At 34.0% G+C, this 23,070-nt stretch overlaps 1 protein-coding gene and 1 pseudogene across 1 annotated transcript in view; one reads left to right on the forward strand and one right to left on the reverse strand.

The window, feature by feature from the left end:
• Swt1 (SWT1 RNA endoribonuclease homolog) overlaps window positions 1-23,070 on the reverse strand; it is an 85,641-nt gene that overhangs the window by 16,161 nt on the left and 46,410 nt on the right. Inside the window, 1 exon segment of the mRNA XM_013157956.3 lies at window positions 22,588-22,719. Within this exon segment, the coding sequence (XP_013013410.3) occupies window positions 22,588-22,719 (132 nt within the window).
• Window positions 6,419-6,519, forward strand: LOC111758349 (U6 spliceosomal RNA; annotated as a pseudogene).

A 23,070-nucleotide genomic window follows, 5' to 3' on the forward strand; every position in this document is an offset into this window, starting at 1 on the left:
CTGCAAACTTTTTTACTTACTACATACAGCTTGTTGAAAATATACAAAAAAGGGATAAAAATGATTTATGAACTTCTGGATCTCTGTAATTCCCCCCACACAAAAATTCTTGAGAAGTCAGCTTTCTCTACAGTTTTCTCATTTTTTTTTCTTCTGTGAGAAGACAAAAGACTCTTACAATGAAAGCCCTAAAATTACCCTTTAATGGCAACTTTAAAAATATTAAAGCATTACCTCTTGGGGAGATGAAATACTTTTTAGAAAACAGTAATTTTATTTATGAATATAGCCACATTTGCCCTTTCAAGACAAATTCATAATATATAATAAATTCATATTATTTGCTCAAATTTATATTGTAGTGATAGCCACAGAATGTAAAAGAAAACTATAAACATGGTTTCCTATCTTCAAGTTGTTTACAATCTTGAAATTTCACTCTACAATGAGTTTGGAGGAACAGATTTCTGAGGAAGAGTATAATCTATGAATCAGAGATTATTAACCAACCAAGACTGACCTGAATGCACTTTGATTCCTTTTATGATGGCATTAATAATAATACACAGACTCACTAATTACTTACTCAAAATCAGACTTTTTTTTTTGGTCTTTTTGAGACAGGATCCCGCTATGCAGTTCAGGCTGGCCCTGAACCCACTTTGTAGCCCAAGCTGGTCTCAACTCACCATTCTCTTGCCTTAACCTCTCAGTGCTGGGATTACCGGCCTGCATCACTATGACCGGCTTGACCATGTGCTTTATGTGTATCATCCTTGATCCTTTTTATATTCTGAGTCTTTTTAATTTGACCCAGGTCACGTTACAGACTTTTTTGCACTTCAGCTCCTCAACTTCGAAATGGAGATAAAGTAGTATTTACCTCATTAAGATTACTATATAAATTAAATAATGCATTAATGTGTATAGCATAATGCCTGGAACACAATACATATTTAGTAACTATGAGCTATTATGGTAACTAATTTTCAGCTGTAGAAACCAAGTGTCAGTTTCACGAAACTGGCCCAAGATTATAAATGTGCAGTGATAGCTGATCATATTTTTGTTGGTTTGATTCTCAAATTCATGCTTTTCTGCTAATAAAAAGGATAAATATTCCATTTACTTGCCTTTTTTATTGAGACATTTTAAGTAAATGTAATAACTTTTATCAAAGGGTATTCGTACCTATACATATTTCTTGCTGTGTCTTTCCCATTCCCCTCCCCTTCCTTCAATCTGTCTTTCCACCTGCTTTCCTTTAAAAATGATTTTATAAAATCAAATAAAAACTAAAGTCCTTTTAAAATAATATTGATTTTAAGTAAGCAAAAAACTCTTTAATAAAATTTTTGTCAAATGCTTCTAGCAAATTAATGCTCAAAACATTAAATTTTGTATTCAAACATATTTTTCTCAAAAGTCACAAAGCAAGTTGGTAACAGAAAATAGTCCTATTAGATAAAATAGTCCTGTTAGATAAGTACTCAGAATTTTCTACTTATCTGTGATCATTAGCATGAAGTAAGTAATATACATACTAATTGACTTTTAAAATTTCATTTCTGTATCACTCAATATCAAATAAGTGAATTTTTTTTTAAAAAAAAGACAAAGCACCTCAAGTTTCGAGACAAAAGTAAATGACTAAAATTTAAAAATAATGCATTAAAATACATTGAAATTTTATGAGGATTTTAGGAAACTCAAATAAAGCTTTTCCTTCTGTTTAGGAAAACAAAGCAGCAGCTGAAAAAGAAGTTGAAATTAGTCAAGTTTAACACTTAATTCTAGAAATTTAAAGGAAGTGAGCACATGTTCTTGGATATTTATAAATAATGACTTATATATGCCACAAAACTGAATAAACTGTATTCCCTTCTGGCAAGACAAAGTTTTATATCAATGTAACATTTGAAATGCTTGAAAAATTAAAGATAAGTTTAAAAAGTAACTATATGAGGCCGGGGATTTGGCTCAGTGGCATAAGCGCCTGATTGGCAAGCACAAGATTGTGAGTTTGATCCCTGGTACAAGAAACAAAAAAGTAACTGTATGAAGTAAGGTGTTTATGGCATCCTATTAAAAATTTACTTTCGTATTCCCTATATCCAAGAATGCAGTCACAGTTTAAATAGTAGGAACCATCACTGTATCATTAGCAAGCATAGTAATATCTTTCGTTAAGCGTCTACCAAATATCAATGACCAACAAATGCTATTTTTTTAATCTCTGCAATGTGTTTGCAGACTCATTACCTATTAGGAAACAAACACAAATGGGTCAATTAACCGATCTAGGAGATACAGTTGGTAAATAGACAAAGCTAGGGCTTAATTTTCAAACATTCCTGATCCTCAAAGATCTGTTCTCATTTTAATATTAGTGACTTACACCTGGACAATTACTATCAAATTGGATTTTGCTGATGGTAAATTTAAATTGTACAGTATTATTGGAAACTGTGTGAAAATCTATCAAACCAACAAAACAGAAACAATGGGAAAATGCCTTTTATCTTACAGCTTTTTTTAGTTATTTATTTCAAGTAAAATTAAAGTTACATGTTTCCTGTAGTTAACTTGATGAAATTAGTTATGCAAACAGAAAACTTCCATCAGCCTCAGATTTAATAAAAATGTCACATAATTTAAAAATGATAAAAAGAAACAATTTAAACAAAACTTATTGCTTTATATTCTTATTTTCTTGACACAAATTTGCAAGTTGACTATAGTAATTACATATGGACACAACACAGGAATTTTTGCGTAGATAAAATTCTTGACTAAAATTTGATCATTACAGAATACTGAAAATCATTTTTAAAACTGGCATTATAATTATATGTAATTATAATGACTATATTTAAAACTTGATATAAACACAATTCTATAGAAAATATATAGTACATAACATACAGTATCCAATTCAACTATGCTTTGTTAAGTTCTAAAGGTTGAGAAGCTGCCTCAGTCCTAATTACTCCTTTCTCCCCCTAGGAATCTCACAATGAACTATAGTCCCCGCCCTTTAATTTGAGATGGGAGTTCCTATAAATTGCCCCAGAGGACTTGAATGAGATCCTACTTTCTCAGCATCCCAGAGTGCTCAGATTATAAGCATGTGCCATGCCATTAGTTTACTTTTCTTACAGGAAAAAGTTCAAGAGGCCAAAACCAAAGCTTCAAGGAACAGTCATGAATAGCAGTGGATAATTCCCAGGCAACAGAAAGGCTTCCCCAAACAGGCCCTGAACCAAGGCTGGTCTGTTATTACAAGGGAAGTAACACTGTATGGTTTCCAACAAAATGCCATAAAAGGCAATATAGCTTCCACATAATAGTTTGAGACTCTCATAGAAACCAGTCTTTAATCTATGAGAAAGCATAGGCTACATCAAGATAGCACATGCTGGTATTCTGCCAACAGCCAGCATCAGCTTAGAGATACTGCCAGACACTATCTGACAGCAGGTACACAAGAGCACTCAAGTGAGAATGCTCAGATGAGCCAGTGTTTTGCAGCAATAGATCACCACTAATATATCAGATATGACAGATACAAGGGAAGATGACCACAGGCTAGATAAAACTGTGCCACTTCCTTTATAGCTAATCTTTTGATTGGTTCAAAACAAAGAATGCTAAGCTGCCTCTGAGTGTGTGTATGTGTGGTGAGAAACTGGGAATCCAATGCAGATACTCTGCTACCTATCTACATCCCTACCCCTTATTTATATTCTGAGACACAGTCTCGCCTAAGTTGCCCATGTTGGGCTCAAACCTGTGATTCTCCTGTGTCAGCCTCCCAAGTAGCTCAGATTACAAACATTTCTTTTTTTCTTTCCTTAGTAAATATATTCATTAGTTTCTCAATGCAGGTTCCTCTATGAAAATTAGCTTAGTTCAACTCAAAAAGTTTTCAGATTTTAGTAAGAAGAGATGAGATCAGTATCTGCATGGTAGCAGACATGATAGTTACAGCAGGAATCAATCACTTCCAGTCAAGAAAAACACAGACCTGAGGTTAAGTGCAGAAATCTATATAAAAAGGTTTATAAACAAAGGTCCCTTCCTACAAGTCATTACATCACAGACATATGTTAAATTGAAAACAGCTGCAATAAATTTCTCTACATGGAGTTCTATTTAAAACAACATATAAAGTTGAAATGCATAATACTAAAAATATGTAGAACCTGGTATAATAAAATTGCATCTCTAAAACTTTGAAAATTCATGTATTGCTGGGTATGGCAGCACTCGCCTGTAATCCCAGCAGTTGGAAGGCTCATGCAGGAAGATCATCATGAGTTCAAAACCAGCCTTGGCTATGTAAGAAAATTCAAGGCCAGCCTACACTACATAGCAAGCCCGTCTCAAACAAAACAAAACACCCACATGTATTTATGACAATTCTTAATTAATGCTATAAAAGTTGAGCTTAGTAGTTTTATGTGAGAATATGATTGATTGTACATTAGACCCTAAGCTTAAATGCTTAAAAACAACAGTAATAATGACAGCTTAATTTAACTGAAAGCACCAGACTAAAGCATTCTTCTACTTTTAGATGTGAATTTTTTTTTAAGGTCATATCTATTTCTCTTTATTTTTTCATGATTGTTTGCAATCTGAAGGAACTGTTGACTTTTTAAAAAATAACCACAGCAATCATGTATTATGCTCCTCCTATCAAAGGGAATCTTTACTAAACAAGAGAAATACAGTTTCCAATCCTGTGGTTAAACTGATGCCAAAAAAAAATCTAATCAAGCACTAATTTAGACAAAGGAAGAAAAGACCTAAAGCAAAGAACAGTCACCTACCTATCTTATTGTAGCAAATAAACAACTATTTCACTTTTTAGGGAAAAAAAATTCTGGAAGTAATTTAAAATTTAACTCTAAAACACAAAATTTTGTTCTATGACTAAAATATTCTATTTTTAACCTATTTTAACTCAAATGAAAACCTACTTAAACCACATATAGTAAGTAGAGTATGCTTCTGATCCCAGCATGAAGTTCTTAAATTTGAGTCCAGCCTGAGCAACTTAACAACAACTTAGACAGTTTGTGTCTCAAGATAAAAGGGGCCCGCTGAGGTAGCTGAGGGCAAAGGTCCTGGATTCATCCCCACTTCTGCCGAAACAAATAACCCACAAAGGTGATCCAGAATTCTTATATATGTCTAAAGCAGACAAACCAAAGGAAGAAGGTGGAATGCTGGAGTTTAATGCACTCAGCCTTCTTCATGTCTTCCTCTAAAATACCCCAAGAGCCCAGAAACACTTCTTCACTGAAAATTTCCACAAACCGAATTTCAGTAAAGAAACACTTTTCTTGTAATTGAGTGGTTTCATTGTCATAATGAATAGAAATCTCAGAGAAATTAAAGAAACATTTTTAATATAAAAAAACAAACTTGAATGCAAAAAAATGAAAGAGTGCTAAGTAGGTGGAAAGGAAGCCTAACAGTATCAACCAGTCCAATTACACAACCTAATACGAGTTTCTACTGTGTCTAACTGAACTTTTCATCCCTTCTAAACTTAGACCTCATTTGGTTCGTATGTCAGCCCTAAGTCACATATGGTAAAATATTCACAGGATGGGGTGGGAGTTCCATATTAGGGAGGGGTCAAGAGATGTAGCCTTAAGAAATTTCACTTTTATATAGCATATGTGGTTAACTTACTTACAGAATTTTAAAGACTGAAGGTAACAGTAATAATGTAATTACATGTAATCAACAAGAAATGCAAAGCTGATGCCAGTATTTTTAGTTTGAGCTTTTATCAGTCACACAAGGTACGGAAAAATTATCTTAGCAAAATCTTTCAAAAAATACAAATGTAATTAAAATATATAAATTTCTTCTGGTCATTTCTCCAAATACAGTAGCAATTCAGGTCTCTAGGTACTGGCATTAACGCAGAGCTAGTATACAGTAATCTTTTAAGAAGTCTGAGCATGGGGCTGGGGATTTAGCTCAGCGGTATAAGTACCTGCCTTGCAAGCAGGCGGTCATGAGTTCGATCCCCGGTACCGATAAAAATGAAAAAGACCAAAAAAATAAAAAAAAATAAAGAAGTCTGAGCATTTCATTTTGTGTAGCATACTAGCATACACAGTTATGAGTCCCACTGGAAGCTACCCAATACACTTTATATAAACCTTATACTGTGTATAAAATGTTCATATTTTTTAATCAACACTATCAAAAAGATTAAAATAAAGTTTGTATAAATCATTAATAAAAATATGTGATTTTGGTTATTTTTGTTTATTTGTCAACTTGAGATTATACAGCTATGTGCTATCAACAATTATAAATTAACTATATAAAAACATTAATAAAGTGCTTGCGTGGGCAACATACACTAAACATACACATAGACATACTAAACATACACACACATACATATAAAAAAATGGAACAATACAAAGAAGATTAGCATGGCCCTTACGCAGGGAGGACATGCAAATTTGTGAAGTATTCCACATTTTAAAAAAATTAATAAACTAGTTTAATGGTAGCAAAAATGAAGGTGTAACTTTTTTTTTTTTTTTTTGGTCTTTTTCGGTTTTTATCGGTACCAAGGATCAAACTCACGACCGCCTGTTTGCAAGGCAGGCGCTTAGAAGGTGTAACTTTTAAACATATAGTTTACTTACATTCTTGTCAAGGATAAGGGGTAGAATGAATTTATTTTGCTTTGTTTTCAGGGTTAGGCACATAATAATGTTGATAATTTCAGGGATTTCAGATATACAAAAACATTTATTGTCTATGTGGAAAACACATTCCTGAGCTAAATTATTAGAAAATTATTAGAAACACAGACTGCATCAATTCTTACTATAAAAGCTAGGTGAACCACTGCAGTGCTGACGTGTTCCTTAGAGTCACAAAAAGATACAGTATCCCTCAAAATAAATGAAACTAACCCTAGCGCATACAGGGTGTATAGGGTATACTTTAATACTGTTGTGTAACTATTCTATAAGGAAGAATTAGAATTGATCATCTGATTTTCCCCATATACTCACTGCACATTTATTTATATAAACTGTTATTGAGAATCTTTAATTGATTACCAGTCCCCCTATTCAACTATTGAACCAGTGTTTAGTCCTGACTTAAGTCATATTTCATTTTTTTAAAAATGTAGTTTCAGGCAGCAGATTTAGCTCAGTGATGGTAAGCACCTGCCCAACATGCGTGAGGTCATGAGTTCATTCCCCTGTACCTAAAAAAAAAAAAGTAGTTTCAGCATTTCCTAAAATGAGATTTAACAACAGGGGATTTTAATTAAACAGCAGGTCAAAAATCACTAGATAAAATTAACCACCTATACATAAAACAAAAGAAATTTGAATGAAATATTGATTATAAATAAAATCAACTCAACAAAGGTATTTGCTACATTTATTAAATAATCATATTGTATTTTTGTTTTTTTATTTTTTAAGGTTTTGATATGTAGCTTAAGCTGACCTCAAACTTGCCAATCCTCCTGCTTAAGCTTCCTGAGTTCCAGGATTATTGTTATCCATCACCACACCAGCTTCATACTGTATTTTATTACTTAATTCTGTTGTGATTTTCAAGGAGTTTATGATGGGAGTCATTTAACTCTGTCATAGAAAACTGGATTTTACTGACTAAAACATGGAAACACCTTGCATGCTCTATGGGTAGTTAGGAATAATTGTCACATTTCTACACTAACATTTATGATAAAAACAAAGTCTTCATTTCCTATTCTTAAAGAATGCTGGGAAGTATGAACAAGAATTTTAGGTATGTAAAATGAAAATCAAGTTATTTTAAAAATTAAATAACAGGTGATACATTACCTTTGGTAACATTACAGAATCCTATTAAAATTATATACCAGCAGGGGGCTGGGGATTTAGCTCAGTGGCATAAGCGCCTGCCTTGTAAAGCAGGCAGTCATGAGTTCGATCCCCAGTACCGATAGAAAAGAAAAAGACAAAAAAAAAATAAATAAAATTATATACCAGCTGCTACTAGACAATTCAGAGTGATATGTAGATGCCACATATTTTGTCAGTCAATATATTATATGTAAAACAATATAAATAGGGGCTGGGGATTTAGCTCAGTGGCAAAAGTACCTGCCTTGCAAGCAGGCAGTCATGAGTTTGATCCCTGGTACCGATAAAAAGAAAAAAGACAAAAAAAAAAAATTTAAAAAAAACCAATATAAATATTAAGTTTAAAAAATGTTTATCACATTCCAATATCACAAAAAGCTTTTATGAATAACTGTCTATATACATATATAAACAATGACATACTGTACAGTTCTGTAACATAAAAATTGCTTATATTCTTTGAGTATAAATCTTTTCCATTCAATCTCATCTTTCCTACAATTTAGATAAATAGATGATATAGAAAGGCCTAGGCAGAGAGAGGCTGCACTTGAACTGTAAACAATCAGAGTTTCCTGACAAGGAGTTAGGAATTGATTCCTGGAGACATGCAGTAAGGAGAGAGATTCTGCTGAGCCAGCCTCCAGTGGGTGTTTTCCTATTGTTTCCCAAACACCAGAAAAACCGAAGAGTGAAATCCTACTCACTGCCCACCATCCCATGTAGACAAAGGAGACCCCCTGCCAGGCCAGGGGATTGAGCCTAGACCTGCAGGTTGGGAATAAGCTCTTGAGACAGGAACCACTGGCACTTAAAAGTCTGAAGGTGAAGGAACAGAAAGTGTCACTTACATCAGAGGCCTCTGGTAAGACCTGGAGAGACAGCACAGAGATGACAGCAAAATTATCCTTGCAATGAGGGGAGAGCTAGGAGGACGACACTGACAGAAGGTGATGGAGAACCAGGTGCTAGAAAAACAATGACACGTCTCCTTAAATTAATTGTGGTCAGATTTTAGGACAGAGACAGAAGTCTGCAGTTGGCGATATCCAAAGCACAGCTTTCAGCCAGGGCAGGCCAGAGAGATTAACAGCCATCACCACTATCAAGCAAGCAATTAAGCAGTCCACAGGCAGAAAACCAGTTTAGCTGGCTGCAAATGGACTGTGACCACAGAGTAAAGGAATCGTGTGGGCATGCCAGCTCTGATGTGTAGGAGGTGCATGCGGCTTCTGTTTGCTTCCTTGCTTGTGTGTTCTGAGTGATTCCCTCCCCTCCAACTTTAGTTCTTACTTCTTTATTACTATTTTTCATTTTACTTTAAGGTTTTTTTCCTTTATTCTGCTCTTTCTTGGTCTTTTTCTCATTTTAACTTTCCTTCCTATTCTTCTTTTGTTGTTCTTCATTTTTCATATCCTTTTTCTACCCTTTCTTCTTTTATACATTTCATGCAATAAATATTTAGCAAGTGCATGTGAATGTACAAAAGGGAATAAGAAGTGACCCTTATTTTAACTTGGATGGTACTTTTCATGGCCATGTCAGGGTGATCCTTAACAGAACTGTGTGCAGAGATCCAAGCAAAACTAACCGCAAATACAAGTTAACAGATTCCAACAACCTCACAGCTATTCTAAATCTCTAATTCTATCTCCTCTGCATACATCCTCCAGCCCCTCATTCAATACTTTACTCCAGTTACAAAAATATCTCAAAGAGTGTGACATTCTATTTTTTGTCTACAGTCATTTATCTTCTCTTCTTACCGACTTACTTCCTTCCTCTTTTCTTCCTCCTTCCCTCCCTCCTTCTACATCCCAGACTGTTATTAGCACTACAGTCTGTAGATGACAGTAATAAAAGGGTGAAGTTGTCAAAACAATTTTCATGTTCACAACTGATGTACGGTTGGATGTATGGATGCTAATATAACCAGTAGGAATTCTTTATATGTAATATAGGAACTGGGTCCAACCCAATTAAATTTAACAGGCTGAGGTGGCAAAAAATTACACAAATAAAATGACACAAGTAAAATAATGACAAATAAAGATCATATCACAGAAAAATAAAACCTAACTCGAGAGATTAGGACAATTCCTAACTCTTCACTCTGACTTCAAACCACTGCACAAGAAGAATATGAAAATACAAAGCAATAAGATATATCCAAGAATCCTAACTATCCCAAAGCAGAACCAGTGGGTATTGAAGAGGAAATCAAATAGCTGAACCACACAAAAAGATCAAAGAGAAAAGCAAATTGAGGCAAGCTCAATATAACCAAACTGATAGGAAATTAACAAACTGGCCAAGACAATTCAAAAGAAAATTTAGAAGAGCTAACCAAAAGCATTCAAAACATGAATGACAAATTTACCAAATAAATAGAGTCCCTGAAGAGGTGCCAAACAGAAATCCTGGAGATAAAAGAATTCTACTGAATATATCAACAGCAGAAGTTAATAAGGTGAACAGACAATGTTATGTTTTGTATATTTAATGCAATCCCAATCAAAATACCCTCACAGGACTACAGAAAGCAATCCTAAAATTCATGCAGAGACAGAAGAGACCAGAGTAGCAAAAGCAATACCACACAACAAAAAAATAAACCACGAAGCATCACAAACCTAGATTTCAAGCTATGTTACAAAGCTACAGTGATAAAAACAGCATGTAGTGGCACAAAAAGAGACATTTGATCTTTGACAAGTTAAAAGCATACTTTTGGGGAAAGATAAGCCTTCATAACAAATGGTGCTAGGAAAACCTGTTACACACAGGAAAAAAATTGACTCTAGACCTATTTTTATTACTATGGAGTGAACCAAAATCACGATGGATCAAAGATCTAAGTATTAAAATAGAAACACAATCTTCTGAAAATAAAATAGTAAATTCTTAGCAACATAGGTACAGAAAAGGACTTTCTAAACAGAACACCAATTGTATAAGAAATAATATCAAGAGCCAAGAAATCAAATTTTATCAAATTAAAAAGCTCGGGCACTGTAAAGAAAACAACAGAGTGAAGAAACAACCTGTAGGATGGCAAAAAATTTTTTGCTGGCTATTCCTCTGACAGGACCAATATCTAGAATATACAAACAACTAAAAAAAAAGTCATAGCCTACCCCCCCCAAAAAATGTCAGAAACTAAAATAAATAGGAACTTCTCAGAAAAAGTAGCAAAGACCAAACATATGAAAAAATACTCAACACCTCTGGTCATCAGAGAAATGTAACTTACAACAGCACTGAGATTTCATCTTGCTACAGAAAGCGCAGCTATCATCAAAAAATCTAATAATAACAAGTGCTAGTGAGGAAAATGAACTCTGTTACTTTGCTGGGGGAGAATGTAAACTACAGTATATACAATGAGTACTACTCTGTCACAAAGGAGGATAAATTTTAATCTTTTGGAGGAAAAAAGTGGAGGTACTTAAAACCATACTGTTAAACAAAATAAATCAGACATACAAGCTTAATTACATAACAGAACTTATATGAGAAGTATAAGTAATTTTAAAAAACAAAACGAAAAACAATAGGAAACAGAGAAATGGATCCTTTGCACATAGGAAGATGATCTAAATACAGAGGGAGAGAAGAGAAAAGGGAGAGAAAGGGGAATAAAAAGAATTTATATATGTTAATTATATGTACATACTTTCCAAGGTGTTATGTTATAAATGTTATGTCCTACAAACATATATTATTAAAAACTGAATTAAGGCCCATCCAGCATCCACCGTCACCGGAGGACCATTGGGAAGGTCCCTTCTTGCCTAGTTGGGCACCACACAGTAACCCCTGAGTGGCTCGGAGCAGCCTGCACTCTGGCTCCGGAGCTGAAAGTGCAGGCAGCAAGTTCCATCCTGCAGTGGGGCACTGAACACCGCTTGGAGCATGGTGGGGCCCAGTCCAGCATCTCTCATCACTGAAGGACCCCTGAGAAGGTCCCTCGTGGCCTAGTTGGGCTCTACCCAGTGACCCAGAGTGGCTGGGAGACACCTGGTAAAGCCTGTATAATGACCTCCACTCAACTGGGGAAACTTCCTGCAGACCTTACCTTCAGCTTCCCTAAGGGAAACGACAAAATAAAAGAGCAAAACGCAATCTCAAACCCTAGCCCATCCTAAGCAAGCCTAAGAGAAATGGACAAAATGTAAGCCATATACCTGAAATGAGAGTGACTGAAGTAAAGAAAAAACTTCGGGAAACCATAAAAAAACTCAGATCAGAATTAATCTCCCTGGAAAAGAAGAAATGATAAATGTAATTAAAGAAATGTTGAACACATCTAAAGAAGATATACTTAAAAAATTAGAGAAACACTGTAAAAAGATGGAAACTTTGAATAAACAATATAAGAAACAAACAGAATGCATGAAACAGATTCAAAGAGACATCCAGGAAATAAATAAAAAATTCCATCAAAAGTTGACAAAATCACTTCAATGAAAGTGAAGACAGACTTTCAGATCTTGAAGATAAGATTGTAGCCAGTTTACAGGAAAGATCTTTTAAAAATAACAAGGAAACAGGAAAGAACAATTCAAAGCTACAAAGAAAAACAACAAAAGATTAATAGGTGTAAGTGAAAAGAAGGTGATAACACAAATGATATCAAAATACTATTTACAGAATAGCCAAAAATTTCCCAAACGTGAGAATGCAAACTGAGATACAGATAAGTGAAGCATATAGAAATCTTGATAGCTATAACCAAAATAAAACTATCACATATAATAATCAACATCTAAGAAATTTTAAAAAAGAACAGAATATTAAAATCTGTTAGACGAGACAGATCATCTATAAAGGAAAACCTACCAGAAACATATAAGACTTCGCAACACAAAAAATTAAGTCAAGAAGAGCATGGAGTAAAGTATTTCAGACTTCCAACCCAGACTGATGTACCCTGCAAAACTGTCCTTCAAAATGGATACTTCAATGACAAAGAACAGCTGAAGAACTTCATGACCACCAAACTAATCCTACAAAGAATACTGAAAGACATTCTAGATAGACATAGGAAAAAATCACTAAGCAAGATAAACAGAGGGGAAAGTAAAAATCAACTGCAGAAAGATAACATCAAAAGTAAACCAATACATTATCAGTTATAACCATTAATGTAAATGACCTCAATTCACCAATTACAAGAAACAGACTGGCAGAATGGATAAAAAAAAAAAAAATCCAACCATATGTGATATACAGGAAACCCATCTAACCCAATAGGAAACTCATAATCTGAAAGTCAAAAGATGGAAAACAATACTTCATGCAATAGGAATCCAAAAACAAAAGCAGGGATAGCTATTCTGTTTGTAGACAATGTGAACTTCAAACCAAGAATGATCCACAGAGATAAAGAAGGTCACTACATATTAGTTAGGGAAAAACTTCAAGAAGAAGAGATAACAGTCTTAAATATATATGCACCAAATTGGAGAGCATGCTACTATATAAAACAAATATTAACAGAAGTGAAAAATCAAGTAAAAAATAACACAATCATAATGGGAGACCTGAATACCCCACTGACACAAGAGACAGATCAACTAGACAGAAAATCAGCAAAGAAATAACAGAACTGAATGACACCCGTGAAAAAATGAACTTAGTGGTTGTGTTCAGAGTGTTCCACTCAACATCATCAGAATATACAATCTTCTTAGCAGCACATTGTACATTCTCTAAAATAGACTATATACTAGCCCACAGAACATGCTTAAGTAAATGCAAAAGAACTGAAATTATTCCATGTATGTTATCAGATCACAGCACCATGAAACTAGAAATTAATGACAAAAGAAACGGCAAAAACTCCAAACACATGGAAATTAAATAATACATCCCTGGGCAATCAGTGAATCAAAGAGGAAATTAAAGAAGAACTTAAACAATATCTACAAGTAAATGAAAATATCAATACAACTTACCAGAACCTGTGGGTGAAAGCAGTCCTCAGAGGAAAATTTACTGTGGTGAATTTCCACAACAGGAAAACAGAACGAACACAAATAAATAACCTGATGCTACACCTCAAACATGTAGAAAAAGAAGAGCAAGTCAAGCCCAAAGCCAAAAGAAGGGAGAAAATTATAAAGATGAGAGCAAAAATCAATGCAATAGAGACTAAAAAAACAATACAAAGAATCAATGAACCAAAGAGTTATTTCTTTGAAAGAATAAATAAAATTGATAGGCCCCTAGCCAACCTTATTTTAAAAAAGGAAAGAAAAATTCAAATTCATGCAATAAGAAATGAAAAGGGTAAAATCACTTCAGACCCTGTGTAAATACAGGTCATTAATACCTACTTTGAAAACCTCCTCTCTCATAGGTTTGATAACATAGAAGAAATGGACACATTCCAGAAACATATGAACTACCAAAGCTGGATCAAGAAGATGTAAAGCTGCTGAATAACCCAATTAATTTCAATTAATGAAACTGAAAATTTAATTAAAACCTTACCAACAAAGAAAATCCCAGCTCCTGATGAATTCAATGTGGAATTCTACAAGAAATTCAAGGAAGACTTAATGCCAACACTCCTCAAACTCTTCAATGAAACTGAAAGGGAATCAATTCTCCCTAACTCATTCCTGGAAATAAGTATTACTCTAATACCAAAAACAGAGGAAGGGCCAACCAAAAAAGAGAACTACAGGTCCTCATGAACACAGATGTAAATATCCTTAATAACATGCTGGCAAACAGAATGCAACAAGTCGTCAAGAAGATTATACACCACCACCAAGTGGCATTCATTCCAAGAATGTAAGGATGGGGACTGGGGATTTAGCTCAGTGGCATAAGCGCCTGCCTTGCAAGCAGGCAGTTGTGAGTTCGATCCCTGGTACCGATAAAAAGGAAAAAAGACCCCCCCCCAAAGAAAAAGAATGTAAGGATGGTTCAACATATGCAAATCAATAAACATAATACAGCATATCAATAGTCAAATGTAAGAATCACATGATCACTTCAATAAATGCAGAAAAAGCTCTTGATAAACTTAACACACATTTATGATAAGAACCCTAGAAAAACAAGAATAGATGGTCTTTACCTCAATATGATAAAAGCCATCTATGGCAAGCCAACAGCCAGCATTAAATGGGGTCAAAAACCAAAAGTTTTCCCTCGATAATTGGAACAAGATAAGGATGTCCATTATCACCACTCCTATTCAATATAGTCCTGGAAATACTAGCCAGAGCAATTATATAAGAGAGAGAAATAAAAGAAGTAAGGATAGAAAAACAAGTTAAATTATCATTATTTGCAGATGACATGATACTCTACACAGAAGACCCCCAAAACATGTAGCTGGATACAAAGTCAACACTCAAAAAAAAAAAAAAAAATCAACAGTATTCCTGTACACAAACAACAAACTCACTGAGAACAGCATACAAAAGAGTGAAATACTTAGGAATCAAACTAACAAAAGGAAGTAAAAAAATCTATTCAGCGAAAATTATAATACCCTGAAAAAAAGAAATTGAAGAGGATCTCAGAAAATAGAAAGACATTCCTTGCTCATGGATAGGAAGAACAAATATTTTGAAAATGGCCATTCTCCCAAAATTGTTATACAGATTTATTGCAATTTCAACTAAAATACCACTAGCATATCTCACAGATCTAGAGAAATCATCCCTAAAATTCATCTGGAACCAGAGAAGACCTAGAAGAGCAAAGGCAATTCTGGGCAACAAAGGCAAGGCAGGAGGTATCCTAATCCCTGACCTGAAGTTATATTTCAAACCTACTGTAATAAAATCAGCATGGTACTGGAATAAAAACTGACCAGATCAATGGAATCAAATAGAAGATACAACTACAAACACTCAGCCACCTTATCTTTGACAAAGGGGCCAAATATTTTCACTGGAACACAGTCTCTTTAATAAGTGATGCTGAAAAAACCGGCTCTCCATATGTCAAAAACTAAAACAAGACCCCTCCCTATCACCATCTACTAAACTAAAGTAAAAATGGATCAAAGATCTAAATGTTAAACAGAAACACTAAATCTGCTGGAAGACAAAGGGGTAGGCAGAAAATTCATGAACAAAAATCATGTATGGGAAATACTTCCCAGAATCAATAATTGGGATCTCGTCTTACTAAAAGTTTTTGCATGTCAAAAGAAAACTCCAACAGAGTAAAAAGAAAACTCATAAACTGGGAAAAAAAAAATCTTAGTGAACTGTCCCTCACATAAAGGACTTTTGTCTAGAACATATAAAGAATTTAAAAAATTGGGGCTGGGGATTTAGCTTAGTGGCATAAGCACCTGCCTTGCAAGCAGGCGGTCGTGAGTTCGACCCCTGGTACCGATAAAAAGGAAAAAGACAAAAAAAAAAAAGAATTTAAAAAATCAGACCCCCGAAATTCAAAGACCCAATGCAAAAATGGGCTCCTGAGATGAATATACAGTTCTCAGATGAAATACAAATGGAAAATAAATACATGAAAAAATGTTCAGCATCATTGATCATCAAAGAAATGCAAGTTAAAACAACAGCGAGATTCCACCTCACTCCAGAAGAATGGCCAAGATAAAGAAAACCAACAACAAATAATTCTGGAGAGGCTGTGAAGAATAAGGAACTCTTCTGCACTGTTGGAGGGAGTGTAGACTGGTGCAACCACTGTGGAGGTCAGTCTGAACGTTCCTCAAAACGCTGGGTTGGAACTCCCATTTAATGTAGCTATTCCACTTCTGGGCATATTCCCAGAAGAACTGAAAACATCATATCACAATGATGTATGTGCACCCATGTTTATAACAGCACAATCTGTAATAGCCAAATCTTGGAAACAATCTAAACACCCATCAACTGAGGAATGGATAAAAAAGATGTGGTACTTTTATACAATGGAGTCCTACTCTGCATAAAGAATGATCACATTGAGATTTTTATAGGTAAATGGATATGAGACCATATTCGTAAGTGAAATAAATCAAACTCACATGTGTAAATACTGTATTGTCTCCCTAGTGTAAGAAATGGTAAGAGTACATCAGATTCAAAATCCTGGCCAGGGATTTAGCTCAGTGGCATAAGCACCTGCCTGGCAAGCACAAGGTCATGAGCACAAGGTCATACCAAAAACAAACAACAAAAAAAGAAACAAAACCAAACCAAAAAAAGGCAAGGGATTTACACTGTCTGGCCAGTGTAACATTTTAACTTCAATCCCCAGTACCAAAAAAAAAAAAAAAAAAAAAAGATACAAAATCCTTAATAAATACTGTGAAAGGGTAAGAATCTGAAGAATCTGCTAAAAGGGGAAAAATAGTAACTTGAGGAAAAGGAAAAGAAAAAATATCTAAATTTGTGTAAACACACTTAAGATAGCTAAGATGACTGTGCTATAAATTGTATTAGTTCTTGGAACAAAATAGTTAATATTCATATGATTGCATCAATTTTGCATGTTTGGGTCTGGTGATCTGAGAACCCTTGAAGATCACTATATAAAATAACCTTAGTTACATTCCTACCACCATATACCACCTATATCGTCATTGTTTTGGGCTCCTTGCTATTGTTATTTGTCTTCTTTGCTTGTTTTCTAGTAATTTGTTTTCTTTAGTTTTATTTTTTCCCTCTAATGCAAAAAGCATAGATGTACATGTAGAGGCTTATACATGCCTAGAACTTCTCCTAAACAGTTTATGAGAATCAATCGTATTATGCATGATAATATGAACAGCTACTTTGAAGAAAGAGACATTATGGTAGCGATTGCTGATTTCCTATCATCATGCTGTGAAATCCAGTTATGACTTTATTGCTTGTTTAGCATAGTTTCAGTCAGTTCTGTATTATTTAATTTCAACATACATGAAGGTATGGACAGTTAGTTTGAAGAGAACAAGAGACATTAGGGTAGCTACTGTTGATTTTCCTATTGTCTGGTTTTGAAGGCCTGTAATGCCCTCCTTATTCCCTTTTGATCAGTTTTATACTATTTTGTTTTGTATGAATTCATTGTGTGTGAAGATACAAACAACTATTTAGAAGAAAACAAGAGACATTATAGTAGTCATTGTTGATCTCTTGTTGTCTTGTGTGAAATCTGTGTCCCTTACATTGTTTTCTTCTAATCTGCTTTGCTCTGTATTATTGTGGTTTGTTTTCCCCTCTTCAAAATAAAAAAATAAAAATTGAATTAACATAAAAAGACACAGATTTGAGGGCATGTGTGGTGGCACACAGCCGTAATTCCAATACTTGGATGGCTGAAGCACAAGGATCACCATGAGTTGGAGACCACCTGGACTATATAAGAATTCAATGCCATCCAGCACTACATATTGAGACCCTATCTCAAAAAACCCAAATAAATTAATTAAAATAAAAAATAAATATCTGAAGACAAAATAATTCAATAAAAATCTTTTAAAACAGAGATTTCATTCTCCAACATCATGTTCTATCATCAGGCCTGTGTACCATATGATGATGTCTAAGTAGTCCAACCATATTCATTTATTATTACATTGAAATACAACCCAAAAAGACACGGAAAGGGTTATAAGTTTAGAGACATCCTTACATATAAAATTTTCTCTTCAACATGTGCCACATTATTTATGAGGAATAGTAACTCACTTTCTCTCCCATACTACATATAAAAGAAAACATGGAACTAGGAAAATATCCATTATTTTACATCCTTCACAAAATGCTACAATTTTTATAAAGACAAAACAAAGATAGTACAAAAAACTAAGCAGTTTACAAGCTACAATCCTTACCTTTCACTTCTTTTTTCAAATCTCTAAAGCAAGAAATTTTATCTTTTATTTTGTAGCCACAAAAACATACTTAACTTTCACTGTTCTCTATTAGCTTTCAACTTAAAGCGGCTCACATTTATAGTGGATAATAAGATCTGTTTCACTCAGTTTTATAAGAAGCCAGTTTAAGCACATGTCAACATTTTAATAAGGTTTTTCATCCAAGGACAAGTAGAACATTATTCTTAGAATTTGCAATTCAACTATCCAATTAATTTTATTGCTCTAAATGAAATCTTATAAACCAAGCAATTTCAAGAGCAGTAGCATTAAGCTAATTAAATTTCCTCTCCTATCCAAAAGAAAATGTTTATAAAGTTTAGGAATCTACAATATCCCAACCCTTTTAAAACTACAAAAGTAAGTATTCTGTTCCCAATTACATACCATGATCACAGTCACGTCTACAGCTTATTAAAACTGAAATACATTTTCTAGACATTTCAAATTTAAGTGAAAAAAGACTAACACTTGTAAATGTAGTTTAAAAATTATGTTTATATACATCATCTCACATATATCTCTGAAGAAGACATCCTCATTCTCACTTAACAATGAATGAATAAAGCTGTGGCTTACATAGGATAGATGATCTGCCCCAGGTAAGCTAAAAAGGAATAAATTCTTAAGCTCTTACTTTACCAAGAGCCATTTTCATTCACTTTTTTAACTGAAGGACTTGGTTATACTTTACCTTATTACTAAGTACCAATGTAACATCATACATCTTCTATTTTTAAGATAGAGAATTAGAGCAGACATAAATACACTGAACATATATCTTACAACCAAATGAAATGATGCTGTGTTAATATGCATCAGAAGGTGGTAACTGAAAGTTTCTGGCCCTCGTATAAATTACTGTACAATTATAGTGGTGGTCTAACACGGCTCAAAGCAGGAAAGCTTACCACTTCCTTCTTGTTCAGCCCTAACTGCAACTCCCCTTCCTGTTTGCTAGCAGAGAATTCCAATTGATTCCTCACACGTCATCAGTATCTGCCCATGCACCACTTCAGATCAGAGGTCATATAACCCTATGCCTCTCTGTATCCAGTTCAAGGAGACAGCCCAACCGCCATGGGTTGTATGCTCCTTTCCACATCCTCAATAAACCTGGCTTTTCATTTTGTACATTTTGCTTCTCTATTTTACCAGGAAACTTTTAACAGTAATAAATTTTTAGGCATTACAAAGAAGTGTATTTTTCAGTGTTTAAAATGTTTTTGTTCATCCATAGGCATAAGAAAAAATTTATTAAACTCTGTTTATTTTAATATGATTCCATTTCCTGAAGAGTTAAAAAGCAGGGTGGGCATGGTGATACACACCTGTAACCCCAGACTCATAGGCTGAGGAAGGGGACTGCTGAGAGTTCAAGGCCAGAAAAGTGAGTTCAAGGCCAGTCTGAACTACACAGCAAAACCCTGTCTCAAAAACATAGAAAAAAAAATTAAAATAACATAATTTTAGTATTTTGATTCACAAATGTTGGCATAAACAAATTTTATTGATAGTGCCCTCTAGTGGTAATACGAAAAACAGGTGTCACTGTAACTTTTCCCCAGTACTTTGAGACAGGTGGTATTATACTCCATCACCTCCTCCTTCCTTTTATTTTTAAGTTTATTGGTACATTTTAGATACACATAACAAAAACATCCACCATAGGGAATGTGTACCTACATGATACATCTTGCTTTGATTCCCATTCCTTTCAACTCCTTTCCCCGTCATTTATCGTTTTGTTTCCATTTTTTCCCTTATATTCTCTATAGTGCCATACCTAGTTTCCCTACAAACAAGCTGAAAATTACTGGCTCTGTAGGGCTGTAGTCAGATAATAAATAAAGTAAGTACCGCATCAGTTTTCTAGCTAATCCTGACTAAAACTTAACTAGAGCCACTTGGTAAATAGAGAGAACAATGGTTCTCAATCTTGCCAAAATATTCCTTAGAATTTTCTTAAGAAGTTTTTAAAATCTTGGGCCAGGTGTGGTAGCTCACACTTGTATTCCTAGGACTTGGGAGGCTGAGACAGGAGGACTGCTGTAAGCTTGAGGCCCACCTGGACCACACAATGAGTCCAAGGTCAGCTTGAACTATATAGCAAGACACCATCTCAGAAAAACCAATCACTCAATCAATTCCTGAGTAGCCAAACATGCCCAAGACCAATTACAAATCTCTCTGCGTGGAAGACCCAGGCATCAATACATTTTAACACTTTTAACATAAAAAAAGGTCTTTCTACAATGTAAGATTTTAACACCATTCATATATCCATATATTTTCCCCCCAAAAGTAGGTTAGTATACAGTATTTCCAAAGCTTTTGGACTAGAAACAATTGTTATGACACACATTTTCAGCCTTCTATGTGTGAGGAATACTAGTCTACAGAATAACTGTGAACTGCTTTGTATAGCATATGAGACATTCTCCTCCAGTCTCTAATCCAGCTTTATCATTTGCCACTCTCTCCCTTTTCCACTGCATACATGCATATTAAAATCCTAATAGTTATTGTAATGACAGGAATCCCCCTTATCTGGGGTTTCACTTTCTATAATTTCAGCTACCCAAGATAATTATGGTCTATACAGGCAATATAGTAACATATTTTAAGAGAGACCACATTCATATAACATTCCTACCAGTATATTGTTAAAATTGTATTTTATTACTTGTAAGCACTGTTAATCACTTACTGTGCCTAATTTACAAACTTTGTCATAAGTATGTATGAAGAGGAAAAAAACATAGTATACATAAATTTCAGTACTGTCTCTGGTTTCAGGCATCTATTGGGGGTCTTGAAATACATGCCTACCAGAAAAAAGGGACTACTATATCCATTTTTACATGACTGCATATTTTTATAAGCTGTTTGGAGTCAAAGGTTGAATAACTGGGGCTATACAGACATTTGTGGAATGATAAAAGTTTATATCTTTACTTCTTTAGAAGAAGTACTGTCATGCATGACTTTTAGTGCAACCTAAACTGAGCAACAGTTTTAACATAACCATAAGTGAGGCACTCTTAATTAATATTAAATTATAATGTGACTATTAGTACTTAGAAGTAACACATTAGAATCTGCCATATTTTAGTTAACTTATAATTTAAAAATAACAACAGACTTCAATTATTTTTCATTCTAAAAATCATTCAGGCCAAATGTGAGCCAAATAAAAAAATGTCTTTAATGTTTACAAGATTAGGTTTCTAAAAACCATTAAAGAGGAAAGGAAAAAAAGAGACCATCTGGAAATTCCAAATTTCTCATTATTGACATAAATAGTCTAGTTTTACTTTTAGATTTTTTCTGGTATATAAAAAACTACTTTTCTTTTAGCAAGTTGCATATCTAATTCCGGAAAAGCAATTCTAGTATATACCAATACAACTACAAAGTTTGGAATTATCCTCTTTTAGAATTATGAAATAAAGCATTTGCTTTAAGACTATAAAGGTGCTATCACCCATTCTATAACTTCCCGAAACTATACTGAAAATAAAGACAAGTACTTATACAGGTGTAATTCGCAAAGCATCATAAGAGTATGTTGCTCTCTGTACTATATTTCAGTTTGTAATTCTGTGAAGCATCACATAAACTCGATCTTTTAAAAATATTAATATATATTTGCTTTTAAAAGGACAGTGATAATTTTCTTAACACATTTATGCTCCAGAAAGAAAAAAGTAAAAATTTGTTGCAGAGGAGGGAGAAGTTTATAAAACTTGCCAACTCTTTTAAAAAAGTACATAAACCTAGTAGAAAGGGGAAAAGTCATAGAAATGAAGCTTTGAATTTAGTGTTCACCTCTGAATTCCTTCAAGAATATCTTTCACAGCTGCCATTAACTTTTGAAGATATATAAAAGCTTCTTCAAATGATGCTATTTTTGAAATAGTCAGCGCCGAATCTGAGTTCAATCTTTGAAACACATCAGTGCTAAAACAGAGGGAAAAGAAAAATGATATTTTACACTTATACATGGACACTTAATAATTCAATCTTTTCCACTGTATAAAGTATAATAATAAAATTAATTTCTCATAACTATGACCTACTTGAGTTAGAAACAAGATGGTGATGTGAAAAGCCCAGGTTCATACTTATGTAAGGAATCTAGCTCTAGATCTATACCAAATCTTTAACTGATAACTGTGTGAATCCTATTATTCTAAGAAATCATTAGAGATAGAAGGGAGGTAATATTATAAACCTATATTTAAGTCACCAACAATATAAGGATGAAGGAGAAAAAGATATGAGACTGTCAATTAAAACTAGAAGCTTCAC

The sequence above is a fragment of the Cavia porcellus genome, unplaced genomic scaffold (assembly GCF_034190915.1).
Source record: "Cavia porcellus strain 051 isolate PalLab524CR breed Dunkin Hartley unplaced genomic scaffold, mCavPor4.1 scaffold_29, whole genome shotgun sequence".
Lineage (NCBI taxonomy): Eukaryota > Metazoa > Chordata > Mammalia > Rodentia > Caviidae > Cavia > Cavia porcellus.